Below are 14,444 nucleotides of genomic sequence, written 5' to 3'. Positions count from 1 at the left end.
ATTTTTTTCTTTCCTTTCTGAAATTGAAGGTCTGATTGTGACCTGATTAGAAGCACCTTTTAGAAGCCAACATCAGCAACAATTTGCATTTTTATGAACAAGAAGCAGGAGTAGGCCATTTGGCCCCCTTGACCCTGCTCCACCATTTAATAAGATCATGGCTGGTCTGGTAGTAACCTCAAATCTGCTTCCCGCTTACCCCTGATAACCTATCACCCCCTTGCTTACCAAGAATCTGTCCACCTCTGCCTCAAAAACATTCAAAGTCTCTGCTTCCCCTGCCTTTTCAGAAAGAGAGTTCCAAAGACTCATGACCCTCAGAGAAAAAGTTTCACCTAATTTCTGTTTTAAATGGGCGACCCCTTATTTTTAAACAGTGACCCCTAGTTCTAGATTTTCCTATAAGAGGAAACATCCTCTCCACATCGACCCTGTCAGTCCCCTCAGGATCTTATATGTTTGAATCAAGTCGCCTCTTACTCTTCTAAACCCCAGTGGATACAAACCCAGCCTGTCCAACCTTTACTCATAAGACAACCCTCCTATTTCAGGTATTAGTCTGGTAAACTTTCTCTGAACTGCTTCCAACGCACATGCATCCTTCCTTAAATGAGGTGACCAGTACTGTACACAGTACTCCAGATGTGGCCTCACTGGTGCTCTGTATAATTGATGCACAACCTCCCTATCTTTGTATTCAGTTTTCCCTCACAATAAATGATAACATTCTATTTGCTTTCCTAATTACTTGCTGTACCTGCATACTAGCCTTTTGCGATTCATACACTAAGGCACCCAAATCCCTCTGCATCTCAGAGCTTTGCAATATCTCACCATTTAGATAATGTGCCTCTCTTTTATTCTTCCTGCCAAAATGGGACAATTTCACATTTTCCCACATTGTACTCCATTTGCCAGATCTTTGCCCACTCACTTAACCTATCTATATCTTTTTGTGGCCTCTTTATGTCCTCTTCACAACTTACTTTCCTACCTATCTTTGTGTCATCAGCAAATTTGGCAACCATCCCATCCATCCCTTCATCCAAGTCATTTATATAAATTGTAAACATATGAGGTCCCAGCACTGATCCCTGTGGCACACCACTCGTTACATCTTGCCAACCTGAAAAAGACTAATTTATGCCTACTCTCTGCTTCCTGTTAGCCAGCCAACCTTCTCTCCATGCCAATATGTTACCTCCATCCCATGAGCTTATTTTGTAGTTTCTTTCACGTCAGAAAATGCTCCAAGGCATTTCACATATATATTATCGGAAACAAAAGTCATATATCTGGAGCTCTAAGTCCATCAGAATTCATTTCTAAGAATTGCAGACTGCAGCACAACATATTTATGAAAACACATTTAAGCACTAAGTCTTTGTGAATGCAGCTCACCCCTGTGTTATTGCATTGAGCTACTTGGGTGCAACTCACCTTAATGGGAGGCTTGAACCCTGTATATCTAGCCTGAATTATTTGTCAGCAAGAGTATTATGATCTCGTTTTATTGCACATGGATTTTGTGATATTTCCTGTCAACAGTCTCGTGTGTCGCAGATGTTTGGAAGTGTGATGGTCACCCATACCTATTGTGAGTAGCTGAATCCTTAAGGAGTTGGGTTAACATAGGATAACTGTTAGGATTCCTGTCAGTTCATAAAATGAAAGAAAACTTGTGCAGTGTAGTTCTCCTTATGCATCATTATACTTAACACTCAAATGATCAACAGCACTGAAAAATAAACTTCCATTATTAATTTTTAAAAATACACGTATAATAAATACAGCAGACATGTCAGCACTTCCATTCTAAACCATCTCATGCTTTTCCCAAAAAGGCCCAGCTATCTTCTACAAAACGTCCTAAGCATTGATCCAATATTAAATTCACTCAGGATATCTCAGCTCCAAATATGACATTATTCATTGGTGAAAGAAGTAGAGATTGAATTTTTAATTCTGATACGTAACTATAAATAGATATAATTTAAATATATTATCAACTGCTTTTGTACACCATGCTTTAATACTCGTTGAATTCATGGGCTGCTGAGAATTTGGGTCAGGAGTTTCATGGCTGCATACGTGCCTCTTTATACGTCTGCTAATTCCCAGAGGCTGTGTGTGTCAAACTACAACATAGTTCATTTAACGTCCATATTGGCAACAGCTGAACTTGTTTTCTCTCTCTGCCCACAGGAAGAGATCAAAATTGAGAGGACAGTAGTGTTTGTGGATCCTTTTGAAGAAGCAGATGTTTTGGTAAGTTCATAGAAAGAGATAATCACAAGCTCAGACACGGACATCTTCTGCTTTAACCCTGCCACAGCTCACTCCTAACAGTGGTAAATCAAGTAGAACAAGCACATTATTTAAACCTGTATGAGTAATAGGACATTGAACCCCATGAGAGTTGCCTGCCTTTAATGGAACATTGATCTCTGTCCATAAAGCTTATATTGTAATGGAAACACCTCCTTTAATCAGTTAGTCTAGGGAATGTCAGTCGTGGCTCAGTTGATAGCACTCTTGTCTCAGAATCAGAGATTACAGATTCAAGTCCCACTTCAGAGATTTGATCTCAAAAATCTTGGCTGACACTCCAGTGCAGTTCTGCCCTGTCAGAGGGCCGTTGAGACATCAAACCAAGGGCCTATCTGTGTTCTCTGGTGAACATAAAAGTGTTCTGAAGAAGTGTAGGAGAGTCATCCCTGGTATCCTGGCCAATATTTATCCTTCAATCAATATTACTGTGTGCAAATTGACTACCGCATTTCTAGATTACAATAGTGCCTCTACTCCAAAAATGCTTCATTGGCTGTAAACACTTTGGGGTGTCCTGAGGTTATGAAAGGGCCTATATACAGTAAAAGCAAGTCTTTCTGTTTTTATTTCTCTGGATTGAGCTTTGTATTCCTTAATGCATCAGTAGAGATGTAGCAGAGCAAACATTTGAAGTTCCTCTTTTACTTTTGCACAGTAGAACTGGGTGAGGAAAAGACTGATAATTTCTAATCCTGCTGTATCAGTGGTGGCACTGACTGAGCCCACAGCAGGATACAGCTGATCGCACCTCAGGATGATCTGAAATGTCAGCATTGTTGAGGCCATGATACAGTAAAGAAAGGACCTCTAATTATACTTTCAACACCCTATCACATCCTCAGGACATCCCAAAGCAACTGATATATGAGTGGATATTTTTCAAGTATAGTCACTGTTGTGGAGTCAAACACAGCACTGTTTTGGAGTACCATAAATTGCAACTAATAAGAAGAATGGTTTAGATGGCAGGGATGAAAAGGGGACAACATGTGGCATCAAAGAGCTTCCCACCTCTTCCTCCACCCATTATAGCTGATTCCCTTAACAAATTATAAGTACGCTTAGTGGATGTTTCGGATCCCTACACATATCTAGAAGGCATTGTGTGCTGGAACCTAAATGATGTCCAGGTGAAACGTTTCATTGGCAGGACATGTGACTTTATTGAATGCCCTCAATCAGTTTACATCAACTCAACTTAAATTTATATAGTACCTTTAACATGGTAACACATCCCAAGGTGCTGCACGCGAGTGTTATCAAACAAAATTTGGTACTGAACCACATGAGATATTAAGGCAAGTGATCAAAAGCATAGTCAAAGATGTCCATCTTAAAGGAAGAATGAGAAATGAAGATTTTAGAGAGAAAATTCCAGACCTTATGCCTTGCCAGCCAAAGGTACAGCTGCCAAGGGTGAAGTAATTCAAATTTGAACACTTAAGGCCAGAATTGGAGGAACATATATATGCCAAAGGGTTGTAGGGCTGGAGGAGATTACAGACATAGGAACAGGCAAGGCCATGGTGGAATTTGAAAATAAGGATGAGCATTTTAAAATCGGTGTTGCTTAAATGGAAACAATGCAGGGGTGATAAGTGAATGGAACTTGGTACAAGATGCAGGCATAGAGCTTTGGATGACTATTTATGGAGGATAGGATGTAGCAGGGCAGCCAGGAGTGGGTTGGACTAGAGACAACAAAGGCATGAATGAAGCTTTCAGCAGCAAACATGAAGGTAAAAGTAGGCAGTTTTAATGATACAGAAATGTGTCTAAGCTCATTCAGAGTCAATTATATCTGATTCAGGCTCAGACAATTGCCAGGGAGAAGGATGGAGTCATTGGTTAGGGAACAGAGTTTATCGTGGGCTCCAAAGACAATCTTGCCAATATTTAGCTGGAGGAAATTTCTGTTCATCCATCAGACAAGCAGTGTGTGACAATTTAGAGACAGTGGAGGGGTTGAGAGAGGTGATTGTGAGGTAGAGCTGGGTGTTGTCGTGCGCATGTGGAAACTGACACTGAGTTCTCAAATGATGTTACTGAGAGGTGGAACGTAGAAAAGGAAAAGGAGGGAGCCAAGGATAGATCCTTGGGGGACACCAGAGGTAACGGTGTAGGCATGGGTAGAGAAGCCTTTGCATCTGTCTGTAGCTGGATAAAAAAGAATGGAACCAGGTGAGTGCAGCCCCACCCAGCTAGACAATAGTGGAGAGGCTTTGGAGGAGGATGGAGAGGTTAACCATGACAAAGACAGCAGACGAGAAGAATAAGGAAGGACCTTTGTCACAATCACAAAGAATGTTGTTTATGACTCTGATAGTCTCAGTACTGTGGCAGAGGGAGAACCTAAATGCTGGGATTCAAACAAGGAGTTCTAGAATAGACAGGCATGGATTTTGGGAGGCGACAGCATATTTAAGGACTTTGGCGAGGAAAAGAAAATTGGGGATGGGGCAATAGTTTGCTAGGACTGAGGGGTCAAGAGTAAATCTTTTTTGAGCGGAGGTGTGATAACTTTGAAGGAAAGGAGAATAGTAGATGAGGAGAGAGAATGATCAGCTAACATGGGAGTCAAAGGGAAGTTGGATGGTCAACAATTTAGTAGAGTCAGGGGAAAAGGAGGTAGGTCTCATGGACAAGATGAGCTTGGAGAGGGCATGTTTAGGGCTAGAGTTGGAGAGGTAGAATCTCAGAGGGGAAGAATAGTAATAGCTGATAGGATGGTCTCAATCTTAGTGACATTATGGAGGTCAGGGTGGGGGGATGGAAGAGAGGAGTTTAATAATGTTTGCAGTATAGATAAGAAGCCGGGGGTTATCTTTGCATTTCAGGATAATCCTGGACTAATTAGCAGTTTTGGCAGATGAGAGCAGGACCCAATAATGCTGTATGTCGGCCAGCCAGATCTGGTTGTGAATGTTTAAACTAGTTGTCCACCGTATCCGTTCAAATCTGTTGTGAACTCAGCATAGTTAAATCCCATTCCCTTCTTCCTTCTGAGTAACTAGCTGGATTTTTGTTGTGTACTAAAAATTGTTTTAAAGAGGCATCCCATGAGACCTCATCTTCAAAATCAGATGTTTATAAGAATTATGATATAGTTGAACATATTTGGATTTTAATTGTGCTTCCAACTAAACAGTATGCTAGTGAGCTTATTGGGAGAGTTGCCCAAGTGTTTCTGAGGCTGAAAGTGTAGAGAGTCAAATTGGCCTGCACAGTTGAAGCATCCTGAGTTAATGGCAATACCTGCACTTTAGTTCCTTTTCATTGTCGGACTTGGTAACTGGTAATGGACATTTAGCGCCAGTGGTGTCATCAGCACCTACTACATGATGAGCGTGGTATTATAGAAGAGTTTAGCAGACCTTTTCCTACCAAGAAGGAGAAAAGCATTGTTATTTTTCCTAAACAAAAACAGAAATACCTGGAAAAACTCAGCAGGTCTGGTAGCATCGGCGGAGAAGAACAAAGTTGACGTTTCGAGTCCTCATGACCCTTCAACAGAACTAAGTAAAAATAGGAGAGGGGTGAAATATAAGCTGGTTTAAGGTGGGGGAGTCGGGGGGGAGGTGGGGGGGTGGTGGTTGTAGGGACAAGCAAGCAGTGATAGGAGCAGATAATCAAAAGATGTCACAGACAAAAGAACAAAGAGGTGTTGAAGGTGGTGATATTATCTAAAAGAATGTGCTAATTAAGAATGGATGGCAGGACAGGCAAGGTACAGATAGCTCTAGTGGGGATGGGGTGAAATAAGACTAAAAGGGCATAAAAGATATAGATTTAAAAATAATGGAAATAGGTGGGAACAGAAAAATCTATATAAATTATTGGAAAAAACAAAAGGGAGGGGGAAGAACCGGAAAGGGGGTGGGGATGGAGGAGGGAGTTCAAGATCTATAGTTGTTGAACTCAATATTCAGTCCGGAAGGCTGTAAAGTGCCTAGTCGGAAGATGAGGTCTCCAACAACTCATCGACACCAACACCAATCTAGGACCCTCCACCCCTGCCTGTCCCTCCGTCCCCACCCCATCTTCCAATCCCAGCCCCGGCCGTGTATTCACTACACCCCCTGACCTTCCCCTTTCCGACGCTGAACGTTCAGTGCTCAGCAAAGGACTTAGTTTCATACCCTTATGCCCTCATCTCAATGAATTTCGGGCTTGGTACGATGCTGAACTCTTCTTCCGCCGCCTTCGTCTCCGTGCTCACTTCTTTGGGCAGGAGTCCTCTCCCCATTCAACGGTTCCTTTTACCCACCTCCAATATTCTACCTCCACCTGGACCCCTCCCTCTAAATTCTTACCTTCTCTTGATCTTTTCATTGAGAACTGTTGGCGTGACATTAGTCTTCTCAATTTCTCTGCTCCTCTCACCCATTCTAACCTGTCTCTCTCTGAACTTACTGCACTCCGTTCTCTCAGGTCCAACCCTAACATTGTCATCAAACCCGCTGACAAGGGTGGTGCTGTTGTTGTCTGGCGCACTGACCTCTACTTCACGGAGGCTGAGCGTCAACTCACAGACACTTCCTCCTACCTCTCCCTGGACCATGACCCCACCACTGAACATCAAGCCATTGTTTCCAGTACTATCACTGACCTCATCTCCTCTGGAGATCATCCTCCCACAGCTTCCAACCTGATAGTCACCCAACCTCGGATGGCCCGCTTCTACCTCCTACCCAAAATCCACAAACAGGACTGTCCCGGCAGACCGATCATGTCAGCCTGTTCCTGCCCCACGGAACTCATTTCTCGTTATCTTGACTCCCTTCTCTCTCCCCTTGTCCAGTCCCTTCCCACCTACATCCGTGATTCCTCTGACACCTTACATCACATCAACAATTTCCAGTTCCCTGGCCCCAGCCGCCTCCTCTTCACCATGGACGTCCAATCCCTCTACACCTCCATCCCCCACCAGGATGGTCTGAGGGCTCTCAGCTTCTTCCTCGAACAGAGGCCTGAACAATCCCCATCCACTACTACTCTCCTCCGTCTGGCTGAACTTGTTCTCACACTGAACAATTTCTCCTTTAACTCCTCTCACTTCCTCCAAATAAAAGGTGTGGCTATGGGTACCCGCATGGTCCCCAGCTATGCCTGTCTCTTTATGGGGTATGTGGAACATTCCTTGTTCCAGTCCTACTCCGGCCCCCTCCCACAACTCTTTCTCCGGTACGTCGATGATTACTTCGGTGCTGCTTCATGTTCTCGTCGGGACCTGGAAAAATTTATTAATTTTGCTTCCAATCTCCACCCCTCCATCATTTTCACATGGTCCATCTCTGACACTTCCCTTCCCTTCCTTGACCTCTCTGTCTCAATTTCTGGTGATAGACTGTCCACCAATATCCATTACAAGCCTACCGACTCCCACAGCTACCTCGACTACAGCTCCTCACACCCCGCTTCCTGTAAGGACTCCATCCCATTCTCTCAGTTCCTTCGCCTCCGTCGCATCTGTTCTGATGATGCTACCTTCAAAAACAGTTCCTCTGACATGTCTTCCTTCTTCCTTAACCGAGGTTTTCCACCCACGGTCGTTGACAGGGCCCTCAACAGTGTCCGGCCCATCTCCCGCGCATCTGCCCTCATGCTTTCTCCTCCCTCCCAGAATCATGATAGGGTCCCCCTTGTCCTCACTTATCACCCTACCAGCCTCCGCATTCAAAGGATCATCCTCCGCCATTTCTGCCAACTCCAGCATGATGCCACCACCAAACACATCTTCCCTTCACCCCCCCCCGGCGGCATTTCGTAGGGATCATTCCCTCCGTGACACCCTGGACCACTCCTCCATCACCCCCTACTCCTCAACCCCCACCTACGGCACCTCCCCATGCATACGCAAAATATGCAACACCTGCCCCTTCACTTCCTCTCTCCTCACCGTCCAAGGGCCCAAACACTCCTTTCAAGTGAAGCAGCATTTCACTTGCATTTGCCCCAACTTAGTCTACTGCATTCGTTGCTCCCAATGCGGTCTCCTCTACATTAGAGAGACCAAACGCAGACTGGGCGACCACTTTGCAGAACACCTTCGGTCTGTCCGCAAGAATGACCCAGACCTCCCTGTCGCTTGCCATTTCAACACTCCACCCTGCTCTCATGCCCACATGTCCATCCTTGGCCTGCTGCATACTTCCAGTGAAGCTCAACGCAAACTGGAGGAACTTCCCACCCCCTTTCTGTTTCTTCCCCCTCCCTTTTGTTTTTTCCAATAATTTATATAGATTTTTCTTTTCCCACCTATTTCCATTATTTTTAAATCTATACCTTTTATGCCCTTTTAGTCTTATTTCACCCCACCCCCACTAGAGCTATCTGTACCTTGCCTGTCCTGCCATCCATTCTTAATTAGCACATTCTTTTAGATAATATCACCACCTTCAACACCGCTTTGTTCTTTTGTCTGTGACATCTTTTGATTATCTGCTCCTATCACTGCTTGCTTGTCCCTACAACCCCACCTCCCCCCCACCTTAAACCAGCTTATATTTTGAAGGGTCATGAGGATTCAAAACGTCAACTTTGTTCTTCTCCAGCATCCGCAGTTTTTTGTTTTTATCTCTATTGTTATTTTTCCTCATCAGTGCATCACACAGCTGTGATTCAGTGATGTATTCCAATGAAATTCAGGTTGTTTCATTGTATGTTTATAAACCACAGAAAAATGGTTTGCCAAATATTTTATAATGAGGACTACCCTTTTCAAAATACATCAATCAGAAGGATTAATCGCAATCAATCACAATTGATTGATCACAATCCTATAAGGCTTTTCTACCCTGGAACTGGTTTGGTCAGAAGTGACCAACTACTGGCATAGAAGACACACAAAAGGTCCATCTCACTTTCTAGCTAAATCAGTGTAGTGAATCCAGATGAATCCAAATTGGCAACCAGAACTAGCCCAATGAATTTCCATTGATTCCAGAACAGAATACCGAGAGTCCAGTGTATTAGTCTGGGTTGTTGTCAGGGTTTGCAGGTTGAGGGCATTAACCGGTGTAACTATTGTGACTTCAGGATATATTTATCACTCTGAACAGTTGGAAATTACAGGGCGAAAGTATTGTCCTGTGGAGTTGGATATTACAGGGTGAAAGTATCAGCCTGTGAAGTTGGATGTATGCAGGGTGAAAGCGTTATGCAAAGTGTGGAAGTTACATTACAGTTGTTTCTTTGTCATCAGATTGCAAAAGAAAGGGAGAGAGCTCGGAACCAGGAAGAAGAGGAAAAAGCCAAAGCAAAGCCAATTGTGCCTAAAAGCAGTTCAAACGATGCCCCAAAAACCTACCGACAAGGTGTTGGAAAATACATCAACATGGGAGCTAGGTAAGTGAAGTTTTCCATTCTCAAAACACTTAAAAACTCTAAAACCTTCACATCAAATGTACAGGGTTCAGGGAAACAAAGCAATCATTTTAGCAACAGGGCAAGCAAGTGTCATCGAGGTCACCTAGCAGTTTAAGATTCTTCCAGCTACTTTGCTTTGCCATTTCTGCGGGTGTTTTTGTGCACCTGTCTTCTCAATAGATTTTTTTTCCTGCTCTTCAGTGGAGATTTTGTCAACATGAGACGGGACAAGGAGAGCGATTTTGGATGCCTTCTACTCCATAGCCTCTAATGTTCCTCCACAATAAATTATGAGAGATGCAAATATAAAGAAAAACTGCATATGTTAGAAATTTGTAAATGCCAGAAATAGACAGCAGGTCTGTCAATATCAATAAAAAGAAAAGACAAGTTATGACATCCTGGGTGTGTATCCATCGTTAAAATGGTAATGATGAAAAGTGCAAACCAAAAAGCTATGACATGATGTTGACTGACTGCGTGTGTTTCCATCATTTTATGATAGGATAAGAGATGGGATGACCTAAGATAATATGCAACCTTTCAGGTAGACTCTCCCAGATTTGAGTATCTGTAGCTCTGAGACCACATATGTCGCCTCAGAATTGCACAGCAAGAGCTCTTTCATCTTTGCTGTTAAGGACTCTATGTTGGCACATTTTTTCTTGATACTGCAAACACTTTTATTTCATTTTAGTTTCACAACTTTGTTGTGCCAGTTTGCCCACCACTAGATTCTACATACTTCTCCCTCCTTCAGCCAGAAGCACGGGCTTAGTGTGCTAATACCTACTCGTTTTGTTACTTTGACAGGCCACTGGGAAGTGTTTTCATGGCATTCCCATCACCATACACTGCCCAAGTTGCAAAACACAACCCTTCCACTTGAGTTGGAGCCTCAGTCTCCTTAGATACAGTACTTTTTGCATAAAAAAAAAAGTCCCAGAAACACTATTCATGACATATTATATCCACAGACTCCTGATAATAATATGCCCTGATCAACAACGATAACAAGTGCTATTTATCTAGCATTTTTAACGGAGTAAAATATCCCAAGGCATTTCATGGGTGAATCAATCAAAATTTGGCACCGAGCCTCCAATGTTCCCTCTAAACTACACAGATGCACAGCCACAGTATAATAAATAGGCTGTGTGCAACCAGTGTTTGCTCTAAGAAGCTCATGCGCATGGCCACATGGTGTACGACAATCTTGAATATACCACGCAGTGCAATAAATGGGCAACACACAACAAAGAAAACATTGAGGGATCATTGCAAGCCACTTAAGCGAGATACAAGGAAAGATGATCAAAAGCTCGGTCAAGAAGTTAGGTTTTAAGGAGCATTTTACAGGTGTAGAGAAGCCAGCGTGGTTTAGGGCAGTGATTCTAGAGCTTAGGGCCCAGGCAGCTGAAGGCACAGCCACCAATAGGGGAACAATGAAAATTGGGGTGCCACATAAAGCCAGAATTGGAGAAGTGAAGATTTATGAGGCTTGTCTGGCTGAAGGAGGTTAAAGAGATAGGGAGGATTAAGGCCATGAATTAATTTTTAAAGCAAAATATCGCGGATGCTGGAAATCTGAAACAAAAACAAAAGTTGCTGGAAAAACTCAGCAGGTCTGACAGCATCTGTGGAGAGAAAGACAGAGTTAACATTTTGAGTCCGTATGACTCTTCTTCAGAACTAAAGAGAAGTAAAAATGTGGTGAAATATATACTGTTTAAAGGGGGTGGGACAGGTGAAGCTGGATAGAAGGCCAGCAATGGGTGGAGGCAAAGGAGAGATTGCGAATGATGTCATAAAAAAAAGTTAAAGGGGTGTTGATAGTGGTGATACTGGCTAAATGGTGACATTAAGAGTAGAAAACAGGAGGAGCAAATGACAGATGGCCCTAGTGGGGGTGGGGTGGGGGGAGGGGACGGTGTGGGAGAAAAGATTGAAATAGGCTAAAAGGTGGGGATAAAACAATGACTGGAAATAAATTTTAAAAATAATAATAGAAATAGGTGGGAAAAATATATATATAAAAATTTTAAAAATAAATATTTGAAAAAAGGGGATTAATTTTAAAATAAGGGTGAGAATTTTAAAATTGAGGCCCGGAGGTTCTGTTGTAGCTGTCCAGTTTATATTTTGATGATCTTTTTTGCTTGCCAACCAACCCCCCCACCACTACCACCCCACAACCCCCTCTATTTTCACATCTTTTCTCTTTTCTGTGTCAGAAAACGAGTGGCAGAGGATCAGGACAGTAGCCCCTCCACCAGCAACAGCAAAAAAATCAAAGGAATCACCGGCTTTGGCAACTTCAGCTCGTGGTAGAACTGACACCAAGCAGCGAATGAGCAAGTGAAAAGACCAGCAGCAAGCAGTAATGTTGTCTCCCCAGCCCCACAAGATCTCATTTGTATTCAAATGATCTAAAAGATCCAGAGGTTGTCAAATAAGTGACTGAATTTCTATGAAAAGTACTCTTTCTCTTATAACTAAAAGTAGTGATGGGGAAGCATATCCTTGAGTATCTTTGTTATGTCTAAGTTTCTATTTCTAGTGCACATGAGAATGTAATTGTTGCGTTTTGTTTCCTTGATGACGGACCAGATTCTGGGCTTTTTTGAAGCCTTGGCTGCAGATGATGATATCAGCTATCATTTGTCTTTTTTAAAAAATATAAATTTTCCCTGTGCTGCTTTAATTAAACTCAGTTGGATTCCTAGCTGAGATGATTCATCCTGCTGTTTGGTGTGCAATTCCATAGAGTTCAGACTTCCTCATAAGGAAACCTAGCAGGTGTAAAAGAACATTGCTCGTGGGTTTGTTCCACTAAAGTGAGTAACTATGGCATTGGCTCAGGCCACACATCTCAGAAGCAGCTTTCTTTGCTTTTATTAAATTGTTGAAAAATTACAGAGAGCTCTTCCTGTTCCAGTGACTTCAGCCACTTTGCTGAAAACATTGCAGATCTCAAAGTGAGTATTGTGGCTACAATAATAAGTCTTCATATGCATAACACATCAAAATGGTTCAGATTCACAATGTGTTGAGACAGAAAGTTGCCCACTTGCATTAATTTGAATCTACACTCTGCTCTTCTGCTTCACCACCCCAATGCCGAATTTCAGCCAGAAATACACAGTGGTGCAGGGTTGCATATACGTTTGAGGGGGACAGAAATTTAAGAACTAATATTTCTTTTCCCCTCACCTCCTACTGGGACACAGATAACATTGTATGCTTAACCACCAGTCAGAAGGTTTATTTTCCTCAAGAAACCTCAGGCTCTATGGAACCCCTACTAGATTACTTGGGGAAGGACGCAAATCCTGAATCACCCTCATATTTTCAATATGTGGTATGATGACTGGTATGCACATTTTCATTGATGCACCTTGTCTGATTGTTGCTGCAGCATTCAATTTCTTCAGAACAATAAACCCTTTGGCCTGGTTTAAAAACTGAGGATAAGCTTTTTAATTTTTTTTAAATGCCACATTTATTGTCTAGGCCTAGTCACCTAGAAATGGTGGCGGGACTGTTTCATGAACCATTGCATCCCTCAAGGTGATGGTGCTCCCACAATGCTGTTAGGTAGGTCATTCCAGGACATTAAACCAGTGATAGTAAAGAGATTATGGTATTTGTCGAAGTCAGAATGCTGTGTCTTGAGGGTATAAATTAGCAGCGGTGTAGTTTCATCAACGTTGCTGCTCTTTAGCTGTTGAGGTCGCAGAGGAGAGAGCTGCTGTCAAATAAACCTTGGTGAGTTACTGTGAATTCTGTAGATCATTTATAATACAGCCATAGTGTTACCATTAATGGAGAAAGTAGATATTTTCCCTCTGACTCCCATTGACATCGGCTTGGTTAGGGCTCCTTGGTGCCACACCCAGTCGAATTCTACCTTGATGCTGAGAACAACTACTCTTATCTCTCCTCTACCAAACAACATTTGCTTTCATGTCTGGATCCATGTGACGCTTGGATTTCAGTTAACAGGTTATTGGTGTCACTTAATGGTGCTCTTGAGAACTACTTCCATCACTGTTTGGTGGCAGCTAATAGGCCAACAGTTAGCTGTGTAGACTTTGCCCTGCTTTTTCTGGACAGGATTGTGCCTGGACAATCTTGCACATTGTCACATAGATGGCAATGTCATAGCACCGAAGTAGCTTGAATGGTGAATAGGTATTCAACACTACAGAATGTTGTCAAGGTCCACAGTCTTGGCTGTGTCCAATGCACTCGGCCACTTCTTAATATCATGAGGGGTGTGCCAAATTAGTTGAGCATTGGCATTTATGATGGTGGGAGTTTCCGGAGGAGGCTGAGCAGTATTGTCCACTCACAGGCACCTTACCCTTCTATATTCGTTCACGTGCTGGGCTGCAAATGATTGCAAATGCTCATGGTTTATCACACTGGATTATTAACGCAGAGGTTAATTCATTTAATTCAGCGAGTTAATTATTTATATTCGCCAAATATATTCATGCTATAATGCAATACAAACTCAGAAATGGACTGGATTTTGAACCTTTACTCAATGCACATATGCGCACAGTAAGTCAAACCTTTGATAGCTACATTAGGGAGACAGCTATTCTGAGAATTCACACAAATACAGCCGCTATTTACAGTAGGATTCAAAGACATATTTCCACCTGACAAGCCAACCAAATTAAATAGAATGAACCCTAAGCAGGTGGTCAGGAACTGCTTCTTAGACTAAAATGGGC

The 14,444-nt window shown here is 42.7% G+C and overlaps 1 protein-coding gene across 1 annotated transcript in view; it reads left to right on the top strand.

Moving 5' to 3' along the window:
- Positions 1-12,439, top strand: part of ppil2 (peptidylprolyl isomerase (cyclophilin)-like 2) — a 406,540-nt gene extending 394,101 nt beyond the window's left edge. The window contains exons 18-20 of the mRNA XM_078553895.1: positions 2,206-2,268; positions 9,536-9,678; positions 11,934-12,439. Of these exons, the coding sequence (XP_078410021.1) occupies positions 2,206-2,268; positions 9,536-9,678; positions 11,934-12,030 (303 nt within the window). The 3' untranslated portion in view covers positions 12,031-12,439. The remainder of the gene's footprint in view (positions 1-2,205; positions 2,269-9,535; positions 9,679-11,933) is intronic.
- The last annotated feature ends 2,005 nt before the right edge of the window (positions 12,440-14,444 follow it).

This window comes from Cetorhinus maximus, chromosome 12, assembly GCF_964194155.1.
Source record: "Cetorhinus maximus chromosome 12, sCetMax3.hap1.1, whole genome shotgun sequence".
Classification (NCBI taxonomy): Eukaryota; Metazoa; Chordata; class Chondrichthyes; order Lamniformes; family Cetorhinidae; genus Cetorhinus; species Cetorhinus maximus.
Note: the sequence above shows the minus strand (reverse complement) of the source record. Positions and strands in the feature narration are given on the sequence as shown.